The sequence below is a fragment of the Doryrhamphus excisus genome, linkage group LG22 (assembly GCF_037039965.1).
Source record: "Doryrhamphus excisus strain RoL-2023G ecotype Guam linkage group LG22, RoL_Dexc_Guam_v1.1, whole genome shotgun sequence".
Classification (NCBI taxonomy): Eukaryota; Metazoa; Chordata; class Actinopteri; order Syngnathiformes; family Syngnathidae; genus Doryrhamphus; species Doryrhamphus excisus.
This window is the reverse complement of record NC_136378.1, coordinates 290,662-317,511: the sequence shown is the minus strand read 5'-3', so window position 1 is coordinate 317,511 and position 26,850 is coordinate 290,662. Positions and strand designations below refer to the sequence as shown.

Sequence of the window (26,850 nt, the reverse complement as noted above, 5' to 3'; positions counted from 1 at the left end):
GTGTTATTTATGACAGAAGTTTATTTTGAATGCCGACATATCCGCCGTGCACTATTTCCACAGCTCTGTGGCTTCTTAACGTGACAGCAATCAATCCGGGACGGACGTGCCGCCGCTCCTAAGATCTTATCTGGCGAAGGACTTTGATGTTTTTGTGTTTTTTTCCAAAAAGAGAAGGAAGACTTTCTTCCAGACCATTCCGGGATGAGGGTGGATTTGACACTTTAACTGTAACGTCATGGCATGATGCTGTTTCCTGTGTTAGGTGTCCACACACGTGCACGCACGCACGCACGTGTCCCGTTTCCTTTGGCTCAGCCTCACGCTGATGAATGCATGACAACAGTAGCATCACGTGCACTCCTTCCATTCATCTCTGGCCGCCGCCCACGAGCAAACGTACTTGCACCATGTCTCCAACAAAAGGCTGCTAAAAAGACTTTTCTTTGGAGTGCAAATCCCACGTGAGGTTGGCAAGCTGCCATCTGGCCCTGCATCTCCATCTGCCCCTCTTCTTGGCCCGATGCAAGCAGACCATAACACAAAGTTGTTTTACCTTTACTTGCCCCCCCCCACATCTAGGTTATCCTCCTCTATATTCCACTTTATCCTTTTCTATCCGCTCACTTTTGCTAAATGGACTTTTCATGATGAATCTGCTGTGGAAAAGGATTGCAATTACTTGTACAAAATCCTCATTTCAAATACTCAATTCTTGTTTAGAAGGCTTGCAAAGGCCCGGCGTTTCACCGAAATCCCTCCTCAGCTCCCGTGTCAAAGGTCGCCAGCGGCCATGGTCCTCCTGCCGTCATGTGACATGCTGGTACGTCACCTGACGTAGGAGATGGGACCAAGCGGTCTGGTCGACCGTCCCGGCGGGATGCGAGCTGTGGAGCTCAAGGGTCTTGTTAGCGTTAGCTTTGTTAGCGTTGACATGAGGGCGGCTGATGCGGTGGTGAGTGCTTTCTTTGTCCGGGGCCGTCCGGGGCCGTCCGGGGCCATCAGGGGCCGTTTGCAGTGTTTTTCTTTCTTTGTGTCACAATCAATACAGAAAATACCCAGTGAATGATTTTCAGTATCCCCCCCCCCCGCGCAGTGCAGTGTACAACCCTAGAGACAGTGTGATAGATTCCACTCCTTCATGTTCTTTGCCAGTCCAGCACTCTCCTCGTCTCCTGCTGGTCCTTCCATGAGCAGCAGGAGAGGAGCATGGAGTCATGTACTCGGTGGATGGAGTACAGTATATATGATATACTCTTGTACATTGTATACAGACCTACGCTGTGTTATTTATGTCCGTTTACGTCCCATTAAACGTCCCACCACAGTAAGGGTTGTGCTTTTCTTCTCCTTATCTTCCTCATGTAGGAACCTACTGGTGGGGGGCTGGACTACACAATCTTCAAATATGTTCATATTGCAGCTTTTCAATACTATTTCAAATATATATATATATATACATATGTAGTTTTTCAAATAAATAATATATTTATTTATTTATTTGGAAAACTACGTTGGTTAATAGTCAACCCAGGAAATACTTTCTAATACTGCATATAATGTGATATTATTATCTTCTCTCATCCTTTTTCCCAGCTGGCTGAGTCCCAAGGGGCTTTAATCTGGCTGGCATCACAGTCATGTTTACATTTATATGTTAATATTTCCTCTTGGTCTACTTCCAACCACTCCAAAACACACGGAACAAAAGGTGTCACCCTTGTAATGCTTCACTTGCTCGCTAGATGTCGCCCTGTCGCTTTTCATTCACTTGTCTTGTTTGCTATCGATTCTGTCAACGTCTTTGTAAATGTTCTTTTTCTCATAGTCTTTCCTCTTTCCTCAGATCTAAGTGTTTTTAATCAGCCTTACCCCCCACCAATATTACTATGTGGAAAGGACTTAGCATCATTTGGACGAGCTGCCCATAAAGTACCCTTCCATATAAAGTATGCCAGTTTGTGATTGCCGCTCATCACTCCCGCTTATGAGCTGAGGATCATAAAAAATGGATAGAATTCTCTAATGTGACCCACCAAGAAGACGTCATCAAGTCCCTGCAGGAAAATAACATCTTGGAGTGCAAGTCTGGGTTACTGGGACTCACTGCTCTGTTGATGCTGCTGATAGATGCTCTGGGCTTCTGGGGAGATAGGATCTTTTTATGGATACCCATCCATCCATCCGTCCGTCCATGCATCCACCCATCCGTCCATCCATCCGTCCATGCATCCGTCCACCCATCCGTCCATCCATCCATCCATCCGTCCATGCATCCACCCATCCGTCCATCCACCCGTCCATCCGTCCACCCATCCGTCCATGCATCTGTCCATCCATCCGTCCATGCATCCGTCCGTCCACCCGTCCGTCCACCCATCCGTCCACGCATCCGTCCATCCATCCGTCCGTCCGTCCGTCCATGCATCCATCCATCCATCCGTCCGTCCGTCCATCCGTCCGTCCATCCGTCCATGCATCCGTCCATCCGTCCATGCATCCGTCCATCCACCCGTCCACCCATCCATCCATCCATGCGTGGAGGGGCGTAGAGCATGAGAAGCATCTGCCATGTGTCCACAGCTACATTAATAGCAATGTTGAGTGTATAATTCAGAGATGGGGCATCAGTGAGAGCAGTAAATAAATAAATGAAACATTTAGGACACCAAGACTCCCTCGGCTAATATTTCATAGCATCTTCCCTAACAGGAGTAAACCCTGAAAGATGGCCTTTCCTCTAAATCTTTCATGTGACGCATTCTTAGCTTGAACGTCTACTGAAGCCGAACTTTGTTTCCATAGATCACTACGCTAACTCCATCGTCAGGAATATTCCTAAGTAGTGAGCACTCTTATTTTTACTCCTCTGTCGTGGCCCGCTGGATGCTCCTCTTGTATATATACTATTTGTAAATAGTCATTCACATCATTTCCAGTGTTTTTTCAAATATGCAAATATCCCTAAGATATTTTCTATTGCGTTTAACGGAGAGCATTGCCTTTCTTCGCTGATTGGCTGGAACAAAACACGTGACCTGCCTGACTCGTTTGGACCAACTTGCTACATTTGGTGAGTCCGTTTGCTCTCTACTTAACTTAAGCTACTCAGACCTTGTCGTAAAAATATTTCCTGCACCACACTATTTGCCATTTGCTGTATTTTAGAAATGATAAGCCATTATGAACTGGTGCCACTTCCTGTTCCCTACTTTTCTTCACCCACAGGAAGTAGCGACTGCCTGCCTGAGGCGCTACTGCCACCTAGTGGTCAAACGTCAACATGAACAATATGCAGACGACATCAAATGAGGCGTTTGTGTACACGAGCCGAGTAGGGGAATTATTGAATCAGGCCAGGCGGACACGATCTTTCCTCAAGCCGCGTTGTACGTACAAAAGGCCACAAAAGCAATCATTGCAAATACCTGAAAAGGGGAGGAAGCCAGGTGATCTCAGTATCGCTCAAAAGCCCCCCCCAGTACGACAATGACTCTTTCTTTTGCTGCTAAGACAATAACATTGAACCTTGAAAACATGATGGTACTCATATGCATTTAGCAATCAACAGTTGGGTGGACTGGATACAAGATGAAAGCAATTATGAAGAAGGCAGTCAATGTTAAATATTATTATGCTGTTGTCACATTCCAAAAACATGCTAGCTTCATTGGCCACTCCAAATTGTCCATAGGTATGAATGTGAGTGTGAATGGTTGTTTGTCTATATGTGCCCTGGGATTGGCTGGCCACCAGTCCAGGGTGTACCCTGCCTCTCGCCCGAAGACAGCTGAGATAGGCTCCAGCACCCCCCCGCGACCCTCGTGAGGAAAAAGCGGTAGAAAATGAATGAATGAATGAATGAATGAATGATCACCTTTCACTCTGGCTTATGATAAGTAAGCACTGATGGTGCTGCAGTATGAAGGTCATTCGAGGAGTTGTCATTCCTGGTTAGGGTGACATGAAAGTGTAAAGATATAGACGCGTTACACAACATGATTGCTTCAAATGATCATTTACAGACCCGTAGAACCGGCCTGCAGCTTTGAAACTGAAGGCGGTCTTCCTGCGCTGTTCACACGTGTCCTGGGCCTTGACCTTTGTATTTCAGATCATCGTGTTCATTTTGACTTCATGTGGTTATTGTTTTTGTCATGACCAACCTAGATGACATTTCAGTGCTGTAAATTTAGCTGGTCGCTTTTAAAATGGACGACAATGGCAGCGTTTCAACCTACTTTAACCAGTCAGGCTTTTGTAGTGAATGGTGTGTAGTACCCCACACTGGTCACTAGGTGTCAGCAATGTTAGCACAATACTCAGTGAAGCACCACAGGCTTTTATTGCAGGTTGGAATGATCTCACAACAGGTACAATAATCCCCAACAGGAGCTGCTGATGTACGACGTCACTTCCTGTCTGTGCCACTGGAACGCGTTTACTGAGCCACACTGTGACTTTACTGGCTTCCTCTGTTGTTACGTCTACTGTATTGGGCAGGGGTGTCTCGGAGACTGTAGGGCTGTTATGTCATGCCTACGTTGCTCCGGTAATGTTAAAAGCCATCTTTTGAAGATTGTTTTTCCAAGCCCCAACTATGAAAATATTCCATTTCCCAATCCTACTTCAGGGAAATGGACATAGACACCTAGCCACCATGGAGGAGGGCTAGAATGTCATATAATTATCATATGGCAGTAATGTGATTACTGAGGGTGTGAATGCTATATAACCATACATAACTAATGTGCTGACCATGACCTTTGACCTCGCTCGGAGTGAACTGTGTGAAAAATCCCAGAAACACGAGCGACTCCAGCTCATCAAGACAAGGACCGTGTTTGTGTTCACGGTGGGGGCAGGTTCCGAGTTCAGTGTACGTTACCATGGTGATAGAGCCGCTTCAGAGACAGGCGACACGACACCCGCATTAGCTAGCTAGCTAGCTAGCTAGTTCCTGCTACCGTAACTGGCTAACAAAACAAGCAGCTTCTTCCTCGCAGGCAGTGTGCTGACGTCTGCTGGTGTTATACTGCCACCTGCCGGTAAGACCCATCATAGACATGCTAATCGGTAGCCTGTACGTGCTCTGCTTTTTATTACTTCTAATTTAGAATACACTTACTTCTAATTTAGAATATACTTTGGCTGAATGAGATGATTCTTTTGGGAAGGAGAGCCCACTAAAAACTCACTAAAGCAGTTCCTTTGAAGAGGTAGGTGATCTTTGATTATCCCTCAACAGGACGATGCTGCAACGTCTCCACGTTAGTGACGTACGGATCCACGATAGGTTGTGTGAGCTGTCAATCATTCGTAAAGTAGTTAGTCAGCAATCATTTATTTGAACGTTTGTATTCTTTTCTTCGTATTTAGGTTGTTTCAGCCTTCCATGGCCTGGAATATCGGCATGTGTGCTTGTGTGGCCTGTTTTTAATTATTTGGGAACCTGTTTCTTCTTACTTTACAGTTATTAAACATGTAAATAAACTTCAAGTACGAACTGCAAGCTTGAAGTTTGATTGACTTGCACGCCCCCCAAGAAAGCCTTCATGGAGCATGGTCCGGCCAGCCCACGATGGCCACAGTGACCAGGACACGCCGTGTTGCTTCCCTCCACTTGAACAGAAGAGTTTTTCCACCCTTTCGGCTGCAACATGACGCAATGTTGCGCAATGGCCGCATGCCACACCGCACAGTTCCAACGTGTCAGCACAAAAACAGGCAGCCAGGTCGTCTGCCTGACTGACGGGCCGAGAGACAGCAGGACTTCTTCTTCTTCTGCTTCTTCTTCCTCCTCCTCCGTGAGTCTCCTCCATCCCGCCGTCGACGACGTGTGCCATCGCTCTTCCTGTGTCCGTGTCGCCAAGAAGCCGTGTGGGTCCACGCTAGTGTCAATGCAGGGTCCAAACGCCCCCACGGCCCCCCCTCCGCTCCACTCCCCCAGCCCGGCTTCACCAGATTGGACGCATCCTCATGGCCAGGTTCCTTCCACCTCATGGCCTCCCCTATATAAGCCATGGGGGTCCGACCTGGTCCAAGCCTGCTGGGGGAGGACTTAGCTGGCGCCCTCATTGTCTCTTGTAAGCCATCACAGGGTATGGAGCACGGTACGTCAGGTGGGATGCTGGCCCCCCATCTCTCTCGTAGGCCTTCTTGCTGGTTTAGCCTTCTGTTGGATGCTGGTCCATTTCATCTGCTTCACTGGTAGAGGCTTGGCGGCCATTTTATGCTCACCTTTACTCTACTCCTGTTGTTTGTGTTTACCCTTACCTCGCTGGAGTCTATCCCAGTGCACCCTGGCTGACGGGCTGTGTGCACAATCGATCTTTCCTTTCTTTTCCATCCATCCCTTCTCCTCTTCTTCCTCATCCTCATCCTCATCCCCCTGGGGAGACGCCTCTCTTTCCCATGTCAATAGAACGTATGTGATTTGGTCTTTTATTCCTGGGTGGGGTGGGCTCTGGCCGTTTAGTCCAAAACTAATTCCCTTTTTGCTGAATGGCTGGGAAACGGGAATGACTCAACTCTACTTTATGGGGGGGGGTTAAGGAGCCAAATGAAGGTGGACGCCATAGCTTTTCTTTTACCTTTTAGCAGCGTTGCCAACATTTTGTTTACAGCATCCAGCCATGATAGCTCATACACACATACACATCCGTCCATCCATCCATCCATCCACCCATCCATCCATCCATCCATCCATCCGTTCATCCATCCATCCATCCATCCACCCATCCATCCACCCATCCATCCATCCATCCACCCATCCACCCATCCATCCATCCATCCATCCATCCATCCATCCATCCATCCGTTCATCCATCCATCCATCCATCCATCCATCCACCCATCCATCCATCCATCCATCCGTTCATCCATCCATCCATCCATCCACCCATCCATCCACCCATCCATCCATCCATCCATCCTGTGCTGTGTGTTCAGTGCGCAGCACCATGACAGAGTTCTGGAAGGAGCACTCCAAGGAGGCCACGGTGGAGGAGATGATGCTGGACTCTCGCGCCCTGGAGCTGACTCAGCAGGAGCTGCCTGAGATCCTGTCCATACTTCCCAGTCTGGATGGGTGCCGCGTGCTGGAACTCGGGGCCGGCATCGGGTGAGCACATGGTTTTGAAGATGGAGCTCCATGGTTCCACTTGACGTGGAGTCATGTGACTTCTGGTGTCCAGATGTCAGCTATTCCATCCTTACTTCTAATGTTCTAACGTATATCTCCAGAAATTCCACCTTGTTTCTCATCATATTAGAACTTTTAAAAACAAAGCTATTTTTTCTTGAATACTTCAACTCCAGGCTATTGAAGGACCTATGATGCTCATGTTGCCCTGGTACTGAGATGTGGGCCCGTCCGTCGTAATTGGTCCCTCTCGGCTTGTACCGGGCATGCCCATATAAGGAAGTCCAGCTCACTGAGTCTCTGAAAGGGAGCGTTCATCCCAAACGTCTGAAAGCCTGGCACGGTTTACCACCAGAATAGAAGGTTCTACCTGATAGAAGGTTCTACCTCCATGTAGAGCTCAGGAAGGGCCAGAAGCATCACAGGTCCCGTTGAAACCACGTACTCTCCTCATCCTGTGTGCTGGTCAAAGTGCTACTTAGCATAGGAGAGGCTGGGAGGCGGACTTAGGACAGGAGTGGGAAGTTTCTAAGTCACATGACTTGGATGCCCAAGTAATGATGAAGGACTTCATCTCCAGTCGATATACCAGCCACCTGCTGACACGAGCGGCCCACGTGACCGCCGTGGACTTCATGGAGAGTTTTGTGGAGAAGAACCAGCAAAGCAACGGTCACCACGGTAACGTCACCTTCCTTCAAGCTGACGTCACCAAGATGGAGGTCCCCCCAGACAGGTGCGTAACGACGGACCCCGACCACTGGTGAGAACTTTTCATGCAACGTCTCCCGTCCGCAGTGTGGACTTCATCTTCTCCAACTGGCTGCTGATGTACCTCAGCGACGACGAGCTGCTTCTCTTGCTGAGGAAAATGCTGACGTGGCTGCGGCCTGGCGGTTCGCTCTTCTTCAGGGAGTCCTGCAACTATCGCTCAGGTACGCTAGCCGTCCGTCCTCGTGGTCGGCAGACTCACCTCGGGAATATGGCCGCCATTGTCCTTGGAGTGCGAGGCGTGCGAGGCGAGCGTGGCGAGCGTGGCGAGCGTGGCGAGCGTGGCGTGTTGCAGAAAGACTTCATGGAGATGTAATAGATGTACCACAAGCCCTGGTAAACAGGATGTCCTGCTGCCTTGCACCTACTGCCAGGCGACTGCAAACGGGAGTTCAACCCCACACATTACCGCACGGAGGCCCAGTACAACCATCTGACCAGGTCGGTCCAAGTGGAGGACCAGAAGGCGGGTCTGTCCTTTGGTTTGGACATCGTGCTGAGAAAGAGGATTCAAACCTACATCGAGGTGGGTCTTCCACATTGCTGCCTGTAAAGTAGATTTTGACATTGTGTTGCTGCCGCATCTCCCTGTCCTTTCTGCGCCGTGCTTCCAGGCTGTGTGCTTCTGAAACATCTGGCTTGATCAACTTTGCACCGACGTCCGCGGTGAAGCCCCTTGTTTGTGAGCCGCTTTTGTTTCCTCCACGTGCAGGTGAAGAACAACCCAAACCAGATCTGCTGGCTTCTGGAGAAGGTCCCACGCCCTTCAGACACCAAGGACACGTTCAGCTCCTTCCAGCAGTTCCTGGACAACCAGCAGTACACCAGGAGGGGCATCCTGCGCTACGAGAAGATGTTTGGCTCGGGTTATGTCAGCACTGGAGGACCTGCCACCACCAAGGTCAGACTGACCAGCGCTCGTCATGATTCATTACAATAATCATAACCATAACTCCAAAATGACTAGATTCATTGCTAGTAGTGGTAGTGGTAGTAGTGGTAGTAGTAGTAGTAGTACTGGTGGTAGTAGTAGTGATATTGTTAATACTGGCCCTTACACGTACGCGCCATATGATAACCATAATCATAATAAAGCAGATGCGTATGCCCAATTCCCTTCTGATAAGAGTCCTGATGCATGTCATGACTTGGATGGAGTCAGAGGAGCAATGATGGTGACCTTCTACCAACAGGAGTTCGTAGACCTACTCAACCTGCAGCCCGGCCAGAAGGTTGTGGATGTGGGCTGTGGGATCGGCGGAGGGGACTTCTACATGGCAAAGGTGAGAGAGCGCCACGGAACGTGCCCGGCCACGCCGTAGTGTGACGGCAGCTCTTATTTCAGACGTTCAAGGTGAAGGTGCTGGGCTTGGACCTGTCAGAGAACATGGTAGACATCGCCATGGAGCGGGCGCTAGCGGAGAGGCTGCCGTCGGTGTGTAGGCTGGTCCAAGCGATGGCGGGGTGAAGCTGCACCATGGTAGTCCTGGTCACAAATAATCTGCCGCAGGTGGAATTCGAGGTGTCTGACGCCACAAAGAGGATGTTCCCCGAGGGTTCCTTTGACGTCATCTACAGCAGGGACACCATCCTGCACATCGCAGACAAGCTGGCCCTCTTCAAACGCTTCCATGTAAGCACGTCTGCATGTGACGTCTTATGTTCAGCACACGCTATGTTCCCTCGGGCGTGCCCGACCACGCTTCCTGTCCCCTCCCTACGCCCTTTGAGGGCTTCTTCCCGTGTTATGGCTCAGCCGTAAGTCGGGGTGAACGACGTCTGCACGATAGAGACCCCAGTTTTTATGGCGCCAAACACTGAAGCCTCTCCTTCAGAGCCGCTTTGTCGCTCTTGGTAAGGACCTGGGATGGTTTACTTACGTAGTTTTTACTTCCAAGGGAATACAAGGACTTCCTCTTGGACAATACTGCGTACTCTTGTGTACTTAGGGCGACACTCTTTGACGTTACTGGAAAACAGCAAGTTCCACAGCACCCTTGGCAGGATGCATGAAGAAGGATTGGAGGCGTACAAGGACAATAACGAGCCCTGGAATGTTCCTCTCGTTGTGTCCAGGCGTGGTTGAAGCCTGGCGGTCAGCTGCTCATCACGGACTACTGCTGTGGGGACAGGCCGTGGACCCCCCAGTTTGAGGCCTACGTCAAGCAGCGAGGCTACATCCTCCACACGCCGTCACAGTATGGACAGGTAGGTGCCCAGCGCCACCTCGTGTGACGTCACACTCGACGACGCCCCCTTGGAACCCTCCAAACTACGCTGGCCAAGCCACGGCCGAACGCTCCAAACACAGACGTGACCCGAGAACAAAAATACACAAACACCACACGACTCGTGCAACAGGAAGATGCAAAGCAAAAATGCAGCAGTCACATAAAAGGTCAAAAGGTCAAAGAGAGATGCTGCAGTTCAGCAACAAAATGGACGCCATAGCCTTAGTCAGGTGATCGCTAGCGCTGTAATATTGTCAGATACTACAGGAGGTGTTTAACAAAGACATAAATGTTGATGTTTTCCATCAGCTGGTGGGCATCGTGCCCATGTCTTGGTAGATACGTTGGTCTGCCTGGTTCTTCCGTGTGCTGGTTTGGGGCTTTCGGTGTATTTTGGCAGCATTTCCCTCTTTCCCAGCATTTCTTTGATTTTTGGTTATCATTATCATATCTTTTGCCCTTGTGAGCCACTAAACACACCATCTGCCCTCCATCTACTAAACACACCACCAAGCAAAACACGTGAAGACAACTTTGAGAAGGTGTCGCAATTACAGGAGTCGTCCACTAGAGCGCGCCAACGTGTTATATGTCAGCTTTATTTCATTAAGGAAAGTAATAATACTTTCAGTCCACACAGGATATGTCAATCATAACAGCAGAATCAGAAAGGCCACCTGACTCAAATGACCTAAATCAGGGGTGTCCAAACTTTTTCCTCTAGGAGGCAGATACTGAAATATTAAAAGATGCAGGGGCCACTTTTAAACTAACCCGCATAGATATGCAAATATGTATTTTATATTTAAGAAAAAACTGCCTGCTGGAATGGGAAATGTTAACTCGGTAGCTAGTTGTGCATATACTACACTATACTATACACTACACTATACTAGCGGTACCTGCAGTAGACTAGCAAGCAGCGATACTGGCTCCATCCCACCTAAAGGCTGGGGCCTGGTAGTCAGTAGCTAGCTCTTAACCAGCCTTTTGTGTCTGGAACGGGTCCTAGCTGCTGATAGCTGACTGGCCCACTGTCCTTAGTTCATTCAGGATGCCGGCTTCTGCAGCGTTCGGGCACAGGACCGGACAGCCCAGTTCATCCAGGTCATCAGGGAAGAGCTGCAGAGAGCCGATGCGGCCAGGAGTGAATTTATCCAGGTCGGAACAACAAAGCCCTTAGTTGGGAAACGATGCGCACCTAACGGCCTTTCTCCTTCAGGAGTTCTCTGAGGAGGACTTCAACGAGATAGTGAACGGTTGGAGGGAAAAACTGGAGCGCTCCAGCAGCGGGGACCAGCGGTGGGGCCTCTTTCACGCCAGACGGAACTGAGTGGTCTCCTTTATAAAGGGGCGGCGGAGTCAGTGGGAGTTTGGAGTGGTGTCCACTTTCCTTTGAAAGACGGGCCGTCACGTCCTCATCACGGGGGCGTTGGAAGGAGCCTACCCTGGGCTGCAGCAGCAGCAGCAGCACTACTTATCAAGGGTCGTACCGTGCCGGCTGTGAGCGCATTCATAGCTGCAATAAAAGCCTGTTGCTCTGGCTAGCAAGTCTGGTGTGTCTGCGTCTCGCCCGACATTACAGCAACATTACTGACACCTAGTGGCCAGGGGACAATGCTACATATGGTTGGCGCGGACACTTTTTTCTTCATTTAGCCATTTTGATGCTTGAGAATGCATAATGGCCTAATAACTACTCATACTAATAACCAAACAGCGTGAGTGATGATGATTCATTTGATGATCACGAAACATCTGATCATCATCTGCCTGCTGCAGGCCACGTTCGCCCCAAGCAACGACCCACGGCCACTCACTGAGCTGGAGATGCTTTGACACGCTCCCCTTCTGTATGTCAGCGTGGACGCGTCGACCAGCGTCGGCAGTGAGTGACAGCAAACCAGGCCCGCCTCGGGCCAGACGGCCTACAGCGCTGGAGTCCATTAGCCATCCGTCAAATGCTCAACAGAGGAAGTTCCTCAACAAGATCATCGATGCTCTCCATATCCTGCCCTCTTTTCCACACTACCCAAGCCCACGCAGGGCATTGGTCGTGGTCGTCGGGTCTTTAGGTCTTCATGCTCAGTGGAAGACGGTCAGGCCTCTCCGGGGATGTCTCCTGGCTTTGGCTGAGATGAGGAGAGCTTTGCTGTCATTCTGAGACCACACAGACAGCAGAAAAATGAAGAAAAAAAAACAGTTTTCATAGGAATGAAAAATGTCCACCAAAACCTCCCCTGGGTTTTCACGCAGTCTGGGTTTTCCTTTGCAAATGTGCAACTGATGCATGAGACAAACTGGCCTGTTTGCCCTGAACTGTAAGGAAGTCCTGATCTACACTATAATACGTGTACCTGCCAAAGACCGCTTAAAGGCGGGAATACGCCTATCAACCGGAAGCTGCATGGATAATATGTTTGTTACACAGCATAGGCAAGGTCGCCCACGATGCAGTAAGTCTTGTTTGTCAGTAGGATTTCTAACCACCTGGAGATCCTACAAGGTCACGTTTGGACCAGCAAGACACAATTTAAGTCTTGCTTTCCTTCAAGTCAATGCAGTTCGTCATCGATACCACAAGGGGGCACCAAAGGCTGGTCAAGACCTTTGGTGTGCCTGGTAGTAGTGAACAAATACTGTAAAATACATAAACAGTAACATGGCCTAACTTCACACCTTGGTCACTCTATGGGTGCTAATCTGCTATGAACAGCGTGTACAAGTACATCCTAGGACGTAGTACTATAAAGACTATGTGAGGCCACTGCAAAGTTACAATTAGAAATGATTCATCAAATAGCACTGTTACTGCTTTAAATGTTGTACACCACATTGATGAAGTATTGTATTTATAGAAATATTTGTATTTTTATAGTCGTCTTTCTATTGAAATGAGAAGTGTTCCATATATAAGTATATATGTACATACGTATATGTACATATATACTTCTTCTATTGAGATGGTGCTTTTTATATTTCTCCCCTCTGACATGCGTGGGGTCACCTTGGACTCTGGTCAGTCCCCTGCAGTCTTTGTCACTCCCACAACCGCTTCAGCCCCCCCCACCCGCCCCCACCCGCCCACACTGACTTCAGTATTTGCAGCATTGACTTCCAGCTCAGTCTCTCCAGGAACCGGACGCCATCAGGTGTTCAGGCTGCCATGGCGACGTCGCTTTTCAGGCCTTGGCTGCTGCTGCTGGTCGCCGTGGGGGGGGGGCATCCCACAAGGGTGAAGGACCACTACATTGCTGCCGTGGAGATGGGCTGGGACTACGTCCACGTTGATGATGGAGGTGCGATGCCCGGCCAAAGGTGAGACCCGGGGCTTTGTTGTGGTTGGCTCAGGCTTTAAACCTGCCGAGACTAACGTCTTCCTGCTTGGCCCCCAGTTGGAACTCCAAGGATGCGCCTCAGAAATACAAGAAGGTGATGTACAGGGAGTACACGGACGCCACATACACCGTCCCCAAGACCAGACCGCCGTGGGCAGGTGGGGAACTGCAGTATATCTGATGATACACCGCTTGACTAAATACTGTACAACTACTAGTACAACTACTGACAAGTACTGTAGGTGATAGTACCGCCATGTTCATTCAAGAAGTACTGTAGGTGATAGTACTACCATGTTCATTCAAGAAGTACTGTAGGTGATACTACTACCATGTTCATTCAAGAAGTACTGTAGGTGATACTACTACCATGTTCATTCAAGAAGTACTGTAGGTGATACTACTACCATGTTCATTGAAGAAGTACCGTAGGTGATAGTACTACCATGTTCATTCAAGAAGTACTGTAGGTAATACTACTACCATGTTCATTCAAGAAGTACTGTAGGTGATAGTACTACCATGTTCATTCAAGAAGTACTGTAGGTGATAGTACCACCATGTTCATTCAAGAAGTACTGTAGGTGATAGTACTACTGTGTTCATTCAACATGTACTGTAGGTGGTAGTACTACCATGTTCATTCAAGAAGTAATGTAGGTGGTAGTACTACCATGTTCATTCAAGAAGTACTGCAGGTGATAGTACTACCGTGTTCATTCAACATGTACTGTAGGTGGTAGTACTACCATGTTCATTCAAGAAGTACTGTAGGTGATAGTACTACCATGTTCATTGAAGAAATACTGTAGGTGATAGTACTACCATGTTCATTGAAGAAGTACTATAGGTGATAGTACTACCATGTTCATTCAAGAAGTACTGTATGTGGTAGTACGAGCATGTTCATTGAACACGTACACACGAGGGTTCCGATGTGTTGCTTTCAGGAATCCAAGGTCCGGTGATCGTGATGGAGACCGAAGTCCAGGTGGTGGTGCACTTCAAAAACCTGGCGTCTCAGCCTTACAGTATCAGCCCGGTGGGGGTCTCATACGGGAAGCAGTCTGAAGGTAGGACAGCTTAACTGGACTTGGGGCTCATGCCTTGATGACATGTCTCCTCCCAGACAGAATACTTCCTCAGGGGAATTGGCATCTCCACCGCTCCGTGTGGAGCACGGTTTCAAGTCAAGAAATAATAGTAATACTAATCAAAGTAAATAAATACAATCAAGTGTAAAAGTATATAAAAGCTCAAATAGATAGACGTCATACATACTATCATATATATGTACGTATATATATGGTATTATTATGCCCCCCCCCCCCACAGTTTGATGGCGGGGAACAAAGGAGTTCTTCGGTCTGTTGGTCCTGCACTTGGGGAGGAACTGCTGGTGACGGTGTGCAGAGGGTGGCTGGCATTGTCCAGAACGGCCCGCAGTTTGTTTGTTTAGGGTCCCCCTCTCTGCCGCTGTTGCAGGGGGGGTCCAGCTTCAACATAAAATAACACACAAAGAACACAAAACTCATCACACAGCAAGCTAACACTCAGCAGGTATGGAAGCCATAGCTTCAGCTTCCTTTATTGACTTCCGTAGATGCCCCCCCCCCCCCCCCCCTGCTGCTCAGCATCATTTCCATGTGAGATCGTGGGGAGTATTACCGGCAGTAATGGTTGTCCCCCCCCGCTCTATACCCTGTGTCGTCGTGATGCGGTAGGAGGTACCCTTGGTCCAATCCTACTTGAGCCAAGACTCACTAAGACATGGGGGGGGGGCTTTATCGTGTGTGTGCTCAGCGGCACGCATCATTTCCTGTAAGCAGCCCGTGTCTTCCTGTCTCAATGACTCACCATGAACTTCATCCTCGCCGTCCATCTCCGCTCCGCACGTTTCCACGGCTCAGGCCTGGCGCTTCAGCTGTTTGGGTCACTTCCTGTGCAGGGGCGGGCTACGAGGACTCCACGGGAGGCCAAGAGAAGGAGGACGACGCCGTCGCTCCTGGAGGATACCACAAGTACGTGTGGGACATCGACCCCGAGCACGGCCCCACGGACGACGACCCGGAGTGCCTCACGTACTCCTACTCCTCCCAGGTGGACCCCGTCCGAGACCTCAACTCAGGACTGATCGGGGTCCTGCTCATCTGCAAGCCAAGTCAGTCGATGAAAACTGGTTCTTATGGCGGGGAATTCCCTCCAGAACGATGATGAGGGAATTCCCACCCAAAGGATTCCTTTTTGGGAATACAATATTTTCCTAGTTACAGCATAGACGACCATCTTCCAAATGGGCTTTGTTAGAGCCCTCTAGACATGAAATAACAACCCTATAGTCCAATTGAAACTCCTGCTATATGAGATATGTCTCATTTGAGACATATGTCATATATTTTATTCTATTATATTCATATTATTATATATTCATATATTAAGCACAGTAATGCCGCATAATTGGAACTACGAAGTAGTGGGGATGGATGTATACCAGATGTAGTATTGCTGCCAATCATAGATCTAAAATACTTCATATGATATACATACATATGATATATATGATATATATGATATATATGATATACAACTATGACATGGCAAATACTTTTAGTGAACTATTTTACTTTCTTGATTCTGGGGAAGCTGAGGCGATACTTGAAGGACCTGAAGTACATAAAGTACATACGCTCTCTCTCTGCTCCTCCAGCGGCTTTGCATGACGGACAGAGGAGGAACCCCGCCTTCTTCCTGCTCTTTGCCGTGTTTGACGAGAGCAAGAGCTGGTACGGACACGTGGGGGGGGGGAGGGGCAGCAGGAAGGAATATCACACCATCAACGGATACGTCAACTCCACCTTGCCTGGTAGGACAGGAGATGCTAGGTGCCGTTGGCTGCTCTTCATGGACGCCTTCATTGTGTGTGTGCGTGTGTGTGTGTGCGCGTGTGTGTGCGTGCGTGTGTGCGTGTGTGCGTGTGCAGGTTTGACAATGTGCCAAAGCAACCACCATGTGTTTTGGCATCTGATTGGCATCGGCACCGCCCCCCAGATACACTCCATCCGGTTCCAGCATCACACGCTGAAGGTAAGGCAGGCCGAGCGAGCCGTGCTAATACTCCTATGTGTACATGTGTACTTAGTATGTACATGTGTACTTGTGTACTTAGTGTGTACACGTGGACATGCGTTCCTTCATGGTTGCAGTGAAGTTGTGGGGGTCAGGGGTCACTGCTCCGCCGCCCATCTCCGCCATGCCGTGTCCATCTCTAAAAACAAAATGTTGATTTATTGGAAATGTTAAACATTATTGAAATGTTTTGAATCATTTCTTCACTGTGGGACAAATCAAGGCTCCTCGTGTTCCTCAGGTGATGAACCATCGGAAAGTGAGTTTGGAGGTGACCCCCATGACCTTTGTCACAGCGCAGATGAAGCCCGCCTCCGTGGGCCACTTCCTGATCAGCTGTCAGATACGTTCCCACCACCTGGGTAAGGGAGGTCCTCTTCCGTCACGTCCCACCTTGACATGGCCCCTAAACATCCGCCCGGTGTCCCCTCAAGATGGCATGAACGCCGTGTTCACGGTGGACACGTGCCCGGACCCCACCCGCCCGCCGGGGCCCGATCTTCGCCGAGCCAAATACACGGAGAATTACGATGAGGGAGATTACGTGTTCGAGCCCATGCTGATCCCGCAGAAGATGCCACAAGCGCACGTGAGATCCAGCGGGAGGTCGTTCCCAACCAAGCGCTACTACATCGCAGCCGAGGAGGTCGTGTGGGACTACGCTCCTCACCTGGAGGCCACGGACAGGTAGCACGCGACGCCAGCGGCGGGGAGGTAAGACAACTGAAAGCTTCCTCTGTCAAACAGTGAGGGGCAGTTCGGGGACGGGGACACGCCCCCCGGTCCTCATCACCTGGACTACAAGTACAAGAAGGTGGCCTACGTGGAATACACGGACGCATCGTTCACACAGAGGAAGAAGACCGGCCGGACGCTGATGGGTCCCCTGCTGAAAGGAAAGGTCACGGATCACCTCCACGTAAGTCAGAGGAGCATCAGAAGGAACCACAGGAACCACCGCAGTCTGCTGGTAATCTTCCATGTCACCTCCAGATTGTCTTCAAAAACCTGGCCGGTCACCCCTTTAACATCTACCCCAACGGCCTCACCAAGGTCTACCCGCTGCTGACGCCCACGGAGGGTGAGCCGAACCGCTGCCTGATCCCAAAACGAGCTGAAGGTCAAAATATTAGGAGAAAAACGTGCAGTTGGTTCAGTACAATTGTGAATGTTATGAAAACAACCTCAACCAAAATTATGAGGAAAGACAACATTTTAGGAGCATGAAGTTGGCATATTAAAGAAAACGGAAAGTGGGATTGAACATCAGCACTGGTGGATCTTCTGGAGCTTCTCAGTAGACATCCAGAAGGCCAGAAGAAGAAATATAAGCCATGAAAGCAAAATGTGGACTGGATGTGATTTAGTGTCAGGAATTCCCATCGTCATCATCTCTTGACGGCCAAGGCAATTGAACACGGTGGGATGGAGAAGCGAGGCCTCTGGCTTGGACGCAGGAAGACGTTCAGTCGCCTCACATCTTGCAGATCCTGGTCTTCCCCTCATCCAAATCCAACGGAGACCATTGGGCCTGGATTTACCAAGATGGACATGACTTCCAGACAGTGAAGACATCTTCATCACCTGGAGAAGCATTCCCACCGGCTTCCTGGAAGCTCAGGCATCAGGCATCAGGCATCAGGCATCCGGCATCAGGCATCAGGCATCAGGCATCAGGCATCAGGCATCCGGCATCCGGCATCCGGCATCCGGCATCCGGCATCCGGCATCCGGCATCCGGCATCCGGCATCAGGCATCAGGCATCCGGCATCCGGCATCAGGCATCCGGCATCCGGCATCCGGCATCAGGCATCCGGCATCCGGCATCCGGCATCAGGCATCCGGCATCCGGCATCCGGCATCCGGCATCCGGCATCCGGCATCCGGCATCCGGCATCCGGCATCCGGCATCAGGCATCAGGCATCAGGCATCAGGCATGCCCACGGCCATTTTATTCTTTTATTTTTTACCACTTTACTTTCTTCATGTGTGGATTCCAACCTTTGACGCGCTGATGAGCGGCCCACGCTGTTTCTTTGAGATAACCTACTCTTCTTCCTGCGGTTTGGATGTCTCCCTAGAAGCTCCCTAAGGTCCACCAGTGCTGAAGTCCATTCTTTCCTTTTTGGCGCGGTGTTGCCATGTTGGGGACCCGCTGTTGAAGTGTCATGGTTGGGTGGGAGTAGACACACCCAAGCACTTCCTCATGGAGACCCCAGTCCGTGTTCATGTTCTACCTGGCTCGCTTTGCTGCTCTCCGCCGGGCTCAGTCCCAAATCTGTTCTGCGCAGAAACGGACTTGCGTTCGATGGAGGTGCCGCCCAACGGGACCTTTGTCTACGTCTGGGAGGTCACCATCGATGATGCGCCCTTAGAGGAGGACCCCCAGTGCCTGGCCCAGCTCTATCAGAGCACCGTGTCCCCGGAGAGAGATCTGGCCTCGGGGCTGGTTGGCCTCTTGCTCATCTGCAAGTTCGATTCCATGGACAGAAGAAAACGGCTGGTGAGAGGCGCTTGACACGTCCACCTGAACGTACGCCGCGCTCCTCATGCCTGACGTGTCATCGCTTCCAGCTGCGTGCCGATAAGGAGTGGAGTCTGATGTTTGCCGTCTTCGATGAGAACAAGAGTTGGTACGTGGATGAGAACCTTTCCAAAGATCCCAATTCATCCAACAGCTCCGATCCGGACTTCTACGACTCCAACGTCATCCACAGTGAGTCTCCTGGTCTTTGCCTTCTGCTGTAGAGACCAAACCAAAGCAGTTGACCTTTCACCTCCATCTTCCAGGCATCAACGGCCTGGTGTTCAGCGGCCACCAGCTGGTGGCGTGTCAGACCGACATCGCCTTCTGGCACGTGGCTAGCGTGGGCATGCACGACCGCTTCCTGTCGGTCTACTTCACCGGAAACCTCTTTCAGTATCGTGGCCTTCATCAGTCCGTCCTCACCCTCTTTCCCATGACTGCCGTTACCATCAGCACGGAAATGGACCTGCCAGGTACGCCGCTCAGTCGACTCCTTCCTCGTGGTCGAGCAGGTCACCCGAAGGACAAGATGGCTGTCATGGGGGAGTGGAACTGCTGCCCGGGTGAGGTGGGTCGGGCATGGGGGCCCCCTCCCTGGGCATCCTGTCACCAATGTTGGTAAAAGCAATGTGCTTGATTGCACCCATGTCTGAATTCACCTACTGGATGGGCGGGGGTCACAAAAGATGAACCCGTCCACCGCCACACCTCCAGCACGTTCTCTCTCCCTGGAATTGTCCAGCCCTTTCCCACAGAGGTCTGGTGGCCGTCCATCCTGGAAGAACACATCAGGCAGCCCCCACGCTGGGGGTGCAGGCTTTCCAGTAGAGGCTGGAGGGGTGTGGTAGTGGTCTGGAGCATTTATGGACTTGGAGTAGTTGGAGGGTTCATGTTCCAGGGTTAGTTCAGGTACGTCGGGAAATACCAGTGTGTGATTTTCCTCTCCTCTCGTAGGTGAGTGGGAGATCGGCGCCTTTGACAGCAGCCTCAAGAACCGGGGGATGAGCTTTCGTTACAGCGTTTGTTCCTGCGACGGAGACGTCCTGAACCTGGATGATCTCTCTGAGTGCGGGGATCCGACGTACCTCCTACCAAAGGGCAAGAGGCTTGAAACTGAACCCACGCAGGTCAAAGTGTGTCACAACTACACTGCCAGTCAAAATGGCACGGATGGTCTACCAGTGGGGACCGTGGAAGGAGACCAAATCTGCCAGATGCTACACGTGACCCAAGTGTCTTCAGAGGAACCAAACGAAGCCCGTGAGGAAAAGGAGGAAGAAGGAATCCCACAGGACGTCTTGGAGGAATTGGACAGAAACGGGCATTGGATTGAAGACGCCGAACCTGATAGAAGCGGCAGACGAAGAAGACGGGCAGAAGGCAACTGGACAACTGGAGGGCCACGAGATGGAGAGTTGGGAGGAGACTCTGTGGAAAATGGAACAGATACCAGCGTTGAGCCAAGGAAGGAGAGCCCAGGTGACATGAATGGGACAATGGAAGAGAGCAACGAGATCTTACTGGAGAGAAAACCAATCTTCCCAGAGAAGATCTCCAGTAATTCACTAGCGACAGATGGAAGGAGCGAGTCCGGTTCAGGTCAGGAAGTGGATCTGCTGATGGATTCTAATGACACTGCCACCGGGAACGCGCCAGGAATCGGTCTCTCAGTGGAGTTTGATGACTACAGCCAAGAGGTATGCTTACTTCTTCTCTTCTCCTCCTTGCAAGCCGACCGTTTCATCCCACACCATCTCTTCCTGCTGCTTCCTGTTGTGCAGGAGAACAGCACGTCTGGTGGGATCGCCTCAGACCGACTGGACATGCGCTCCAGGAAAACCAACCCCGACCCTTACTACATCGCTGCAGAGGAGATCAGCTGGGACTACGGCATCAAGAAACCTCATCACCTCATAAAACCCAGGTGGGGCCAAACTCTGTCTGATGAAAGAACTTCCTTGGTGTTGCTGGATGGTTGGCAAACGTCCGTCCTTCCAGTAAGGTTCCTCATTCTTGGGGACTTCCCGTTTGTTGTGTCTGTTGAGACACATGCTCATACGTATCTACAGCATCAACATGGTCGTATCCTAGCAGATGATCTGCTAGGATACGACCATGTTCCACATGGAAAGGTGGGTGTTGAGCTGCAGTACTTTGGGAGTAACGATGAAACAACACAGCACTGTTACTAGGACTGAACCGCCTTCGCTTTGTCCATCCTAACAAGGTCTAAGACTACTTGGCAAGAGTGCGTACTCGCTTGTCATGAAGGTACCGTAATCCTTTCCTTTCAGAGAGATGCGACGTGGAATGAGAAAGTTCCTGCCAGACTACAAGAAGGTGGTGTTCAAGAACTACAGCGACCACAACTTCGTGCTTCCTGCAAACAGAGGCGAGCTTCATCAGCACCTAGGAATCATGGGACCTGTCATCAGAGTGGAAGTCAACGACGTCCTCATCGTAAGTCAGGCAGTGGAAGACCGAAGAACAACCAAAGATTGATGGGTGACCTTGTCTGCTTGACCGTCTTCTTGAAGGTCATGTTCAAGAACAAGGCATCCAGGCCGTACTCCTTTCACCTTCAGGGAGTTTATGATCGGACCCAGGGGGGCGGCTTTGCACCAAGTTACAGCACTTCACTGCTCTCTGGGGTCCCAGGAGAGCCCGTCCAACCGGGGCAGGTTCGCATTTACAGCTGGAAAATAGCCAGGCAACACGGACCCACCAAGGTGGAATTTGACTGCAAGGCCGGAGCGTACTACTCCACCGTCAACAAGGTCTGCACGCTCGTCAATTCCTCGCCAAGTCATAGCTTTACAAAGGCCGGGGCCGGGGCTGGGGGGCCGGGGCCGGGGCCTGGGCTGGGGCCTACTAGGCCTACTGGGCCTACTGGGCCTACTGGGCCTACTGGGCCTACTGGGCCTGTCTACTTGTTTTTCTTCATATCCTTACATCTTCCTGCTAGAATGAGTTGTCCATTTGGGTGGACTTTTGATGTCATTTCAACTTCGTGATGACTTTATTCCCGAAGTTGACTCCTCATGTTTGTATGCCAGGAGAAAGACCTTCACTCGGGTCTGATCGGACCGCTGCTTGTGTGTAAGAGCGGGACTCTTGGGAAAAACCATCAACCTAAGATCCAGGAGTTCTCGCTTCTCTTCCACACCTTTGATGAGACCAAAAGCTGGTACCTGGAGGAGAACCTGCGCAGGCACTGCGCCCCTCCTTGTCAGGTCAACCCTGAGGACCCGTGGTACCACATCAGCAATAAGTTTTCAGGTGGAGATACCTGTTGGTGTATTAGTTGTATTATTAACTGTCCGGTCGCTCACGTCAACCCCGCCTCCGTGTTGTTCTGTCTCCAGCCATCAATGGCTACGTGGCAGAGACACTTCCTGGTCTGTTGGTGCCCCACAACTGGACGGTCAGGTGGCACCTGCTCAGTGTGGGAGGTGATGGAGAGTACCACGCTGTGCACTTCCACGGTTTGCCTTTCACCGTGCCCATCGAGCAGAACCACCGCATGGGCGTCTACAACCTCTTCCCTGGTAAATACGCACACGGGTATACCAACATATGAAGTTCTCCTGCCCGGGCCGGTCAGATCCAGTACTCCGTACCAAGAGCTCTTGGCTCATGAACATTCTTCTTACTCATGTCATGGCGTCCACACCACTTCAAAGTCACCTTGACTGTGCAGGCGTGTTCGGCACCGTGGAGATGGTACCTTCCACTACTGGCACCTGGCTGGTGGAGTGCACCATAGGAGACTACCAGCTGGCTGGGATGAGAGCTAAACTGCTGGTCTACGATCCAGGTGCGTACCCTCAAGGGCAACTTCACACATTCACATCCATCCATACTTCCATACATCCATCCATCCATCCATCCATGTATCCATCCATGTATCCATCCATCCATGTATCCATCCATCCATCCATGTATCCACCCATCCATCCATGCATCCATCCATCCATCCATCCATCCATGCATCCATCCATCCATCCATGTATCCATCCATCCATCCATGTATCCATCCATCCATCCATCCATGTATCCATCCATCCATTTATCCATCCATCCATCCATGTATCCATCCATCCATCCATGTATCCACCCATCCATCCATCCATGTATCCATCCATCCATCCATGCATCCATCCATCCATCCATGTATCCATCCATCCATCCATCCATTTATCCATCCATCCATCCATGTATCCATCCATCCATGTATCCATCCATCCATCCATCCATCCATGTATCCATCCATCCATCCATCCATGTATCCATCCATCCATCCATCCATCCATGTATCCATCCATCCATCCATGTATCCATCCATCCATGTATCCATCCATCCACCCATCCAGCCATCCATCCATGTATCCATCAATCCATCCATGTATCCATCCATCCATCCATGTATCCATCCATCCATCCATGTATCCATCCATGCATCCATGTATCCACCCATCCATCTATGCATCCATCCATCCATCCATGTATCCACCCATCCATCTATGCATCCATCCATCCATGTATCCACCCATCCATCCATGTATCCATCCATCCATCCATCCATGTATCCATCCATCCATCCATCCATTTATCCATCCATCCATCCATGTATCCATCCATCCATGTATCCATCCATCCATCCATCCATCCATGTATCCATCCATCCATCCATCCATGTATCCATCCATCCATCCATCCATCCATGTATCCATCCATCCATCCATGTATCCATCCATCCATGTATCCATCCATCCACCCATCCAGCCATCCATCCATGTATCCATCAATCCATCCATGTATCCATCCATCCATCCATGTATCCATCCATCCATCCATGTATCCATCCATGCATCCATGTATCCACCCATCCATCTATGCATCCATCCATCCATCCATGTATCCACCCATCCATCTATGCATCCATCCATCCATGTATCCACCCATCCATCCATGTATCCATCCATCCATCCATGTATCCATCCATCCATGTATCCACCCATCCATCCATGTATCCATCCATCCATGCATCCATCCATCCATGCATCCATCCATCCATCCATCCATCCATCCATCCATGTATCCACCCATCCATCCATGTATCCATCCATCCATGCATCCATCCATCCATCTATCCATCCATCCATCCATTTATCCATCCATCCATCCATCCATGCATCCATCCATCCATCCATGCATCCATCTATCCATCCATCCATCCATTTATCCATCCATCCATCCATTTATCCATCCATCCATCCATCCATGCATCCATCCATCCATCCATGCATCATCTATCCATCCATCCATCCATTTATCCATCCATCCATCCATTTATCCATCCATCCATCCATCCATGCATCCATCCATCCATCCATCCATCCATGCATCCATGTATCCATCCATCCATCCATGTATCCATCCATGCATCCATGTATCCACCCATCCATCTATGCATCCACCCATCCATCCATTTATCCATCCATCCATCCATGAATATCTCCAGTCTAGTATAATAAACAGCCCCACCTATTCTTCCACTTCCAATGACATCTTTCCATGCAGAATGTTCTTCACCTTTGGGGATGCAATCAGGAAGAATCAAGGATTTCCAGATCAGCGCTTCAGATCATATCGGTATCACACCTTTTATTTGATTATGATTGATTATCATTTTTGAGGGTACGACACCTTTCCAAATGTCTTCCTTCTATTGGTGTTTGTGTCCGTGTGATCATTTTCCTTCTCCGGGATGGCAACCTTGGCCAGGAAGCTGGAAGCCCCATCTGGCGCGGCTGCATCAGTCTGGTTACATCAATGCTTGGATGGGGTCCAGCAGATCTTCTTGGCTGCAGGTTGAACTTTTGACACGCTGCACGTGTCCATGAGCAAAGCATGTGTTTGATTCATGAACATCTCATCAGGTGGACCTGCTGAAGCCAACCTTGCTGCACGGTATTGAGACGCAGGGAGTCAGTTCAAACCTGAGGGACCACTACATCTCACACTTCACTGTCTCCTACAGCCTGGACCAGGAGAAGTGGACCACCTACCAAGGGAACCTCACAAATTTGGTAAGACACCCCAGCCTGCATTGTCTTAGTCACCAGTTGGTGATGGTTGAAGGTCCTCCACCCTGCAAGTGTACCAATAGTACAGGCCAGTATGTCTGTGGGAGAAAGGCTCCACTTTGGAGAGAGGTCAGACAAGGTCAGACAAGGTCAGACAAGGGCGTGGGCAAAGGGCTCATCAGCATTAAAGCTGCAGACAATGAAAAGGGCGTTCCCAATTCCGGCATCAAGGTTAGATGCTGGGCACGCCGCAGATACACGGCTGCTGGACCTGAGAGCCTTCCTGATGTGGCCTTCAGGCGTGCTTCTCGGGTTGCTCTGTAAAGACCAAGTTCCTCCACGAAGGAGCCTAAGCATTGTTTTGTCTTGTAGTTCCACGGCAGCATGCACCACTCCAACGTGAAAAGCAACCACTTCCGTCCGCCGCTGGTGGCTCGCTACATCAGGATTCACCCTGAGAACTTTTCCCCGAAGCCGGCGCTGCGCCTGGAGCTGCTGGGCTGCGATGTCAACAGTCAGCGTTGGAATATTTAGCACGGGTAGCTTGGATGCTGGGATAGTGACGTTGGCATCGTCTGTGTGCAGGTTGCTCGCAGCCGCTCGGCCTGAGCTCAGGGAAGATTACGGACATCAGCGCCTCCTCCTATCGCTCCTCTCTGTTTCGGAGATGGGAACCCACTCTGGCTCGCCTCCATCAGCAGGGCAGCGTCAACGCCTGGAGGCCCAAGGTGAATAATAAGACATGACCTTCCCGATTCCCGAGGGAATCATCGCACATCCTGTCTGACGCGGTTCCCCAGAACAACAGCCCTCAGGAGTGGATCCAAGTGGACCTGGGGACCGTCAAGCGCATCACGGGCGTGGTGACCCAGGGGGCGCGGTCCCTGCTGACAAAGATGATGGTGACTGAGTTTGCAGTGAGCGTCAGCTACGATGAAGCATCGTGGCGCGGCGTGCTGGAGGAGGACTCGCAAAGTGAAAAGGTAAACGCAAACAACGGCGCCAGCGCCAAACACGTACTCCCAAATGTCCATCACCATCTGACTTCATCCATGCTTGTGGTGCCCATCAACACAGCAGCACTGAACGTCTCATGGCAATTGGTGGTATCGTTATTGCTGCTAGATGAGCTTGTGCTTGGAGAAACAGTCCCTCCCACCTAAGCTAAGACTCGTTTGATGAGCGGCGATGGCGGGTGGCCCCGCGGCCAAAGCAGCTGAGAACCACGGTGACAGAGCTTTCTTCTCCAGATCTTCACAGGAACCAACGAACCGGACGAGGAGGCCCTCACGCTTTTTGAACCGGCTCTGTTTGGCCGCTACCTGCGGATCTACCCCCGCCGTTGGGTCAACGACATCGCTCTGCGTCTGGAGGTGCTGGGCTGCGACACGGAGAAGGTCGTCTAACAAAGCGCCGTCCCGTACTGCACTTCCTGTCCCAATAGCACCCTAAGCTAGCGCTGAAGTACGTATCGTTATGATATTGAATGATGTCACTGTGGGAGTGGGGGAGGCCAGCCTTGATGGAGACCAGCTTGGTCACGCCCACGGATGGATGAATGCTTCCGATATGGCTTGTATTCCTGATGTTCCTGCTTCTGATAAATCCTAATTCCTCATCAA

At 50.5% G+C, this 26,850-nt stretch overlaps 2 protein-coding genes across 13 annotated transcripts; both read left to right on the top strand.

The window, feature by feature from the left end:
* The first annotated feature begins 5,075 nt into the window (after nucleotides 1-5,075).
* On the top strand, nucleotides 5,076-11,705 carry pmt (phosphoethanolamine methyltransferase). Of its 3 annotated transcripts, none has more exons than XM_058062808.2 (12): nucleotides 5,076-5,807; nucleotides 6,952-7,123; nucleotides 7,725-7,880; nucleotides 7,943-8,079; nucleotides 8,290-8,441; nucleotides 8,628-8,816; nucleotides 9,109-9,198; nucleotides 9,261-9,350; nucleotides 9,426-9,548; nucleotides 9,992-10,123; nucleotides 11,191-11,307; nucleotides 11,369-11,704. In XM_058062808.2, the coding sequence occupies exons 2-12, from the start codon at nucleotides 6,963-6,965 to the stop codon at nucleotides 11,477-11,479; spliced, it is 1,458 nt and encodes a 485-aa protein (XP_057918791.2). In that variant the 5' UTR covers nucleotides 5,076-5,807; nucleotides 6,952-6,962; the 3' UTR covers nucleotides 11,480-11,704. The 3 variants fall into 3 exon arrangements, with proteins under 3 accessions (XP_057918791.2, XP_078644294.1, XP_057918789.2); XM_078788168.1 differs by lacking the exon at nucleotides 5,076-5,807 and adding an exon at nucleotides 5,837-6,122 and having other exon boundaries at nucleotides 11,369-11,705; XM_058062806.2 differs by lacking the exon at nucleotides 5,076-5,807 and adding an exon at nucleotides 5,839-6,113 and having other exon boundaries at nucleotides 11,369-11,705.
* Nucleotides 11,706-13,245: 1,540 nt separating this feature from the next.
* Nucleotides 13,246-26,850, top strand: f8 (coagulation factor VIII, procoagulant component). Of its 10 annotated transcripts, XM_078788164.1 has the most exons (28): nucleotides 13,254-13,464; nucleotides 13,542-13,642; nucleotides 14,435-14,557; nucleotides 15,433-15,645; nucleotides 16,192-16,347; nucleotides 16,465-16,568; nucleotides 16,852-16,972; nucleotides 17,045-17,297; nucleotides 17,358-17,529; nucleotides 17,604-17,691; nucleotides 18,904-19,115; nucleotides 19,187-19,328; nucleotides 19,403-19,612; nucleotides 20,094-20,836; nucleotides 20,921-21,063; nucleotides 21,425-21,599; nucleotides 21,677-21,916; nucleotides 22,196-22,418; nucleotides 22,505-22,687; nucleotides 22,840-22,956; nucleotides 24,723-24,794; nucleotides 24,931-25,008; nucleotides 25,082-25,112; nucleotides 25,183-25,231; nucleotides 25,601-25,742; nucleotides 25,814-25,956; nucleotides 26,029-26,211; nucleotides 26,479-26,850. In XM_078788164.1, exons 1-28 carry the CDS (start codon nucleotides 13,313-13,315, stop codon nucleotides 26,632-26,634), a joined length of 4,725 nt encoding a protein of 1,574 aa, XP_078644290.1. In that variant the 5' UTR covers nucleotides 13,254-13,312; the 3' UTR covers nucleotides 26,635-26,850. The 10 variants fall into 10 exon arrangements, 7 of the variants coding, with proteins under 7 accessions (XP_078644292.1, XP_078644293.1, XP_078644290.1 ...); XM_078788165.1 differs by having other exon boundaries at nucleotides 13,256-13,464; nucleotides 16,192-16,267; nucleotides 16,907-16,972; nucleotides 24,927-25,012; nucleotides 25,082-25,231; XM_078788163.1 differs by having other exon boundaries at nucleotides 13,256-13,464; nucleotides 21,434-21,599; nucleotides 24,927-25,012; nucleotides 25,082-25,231.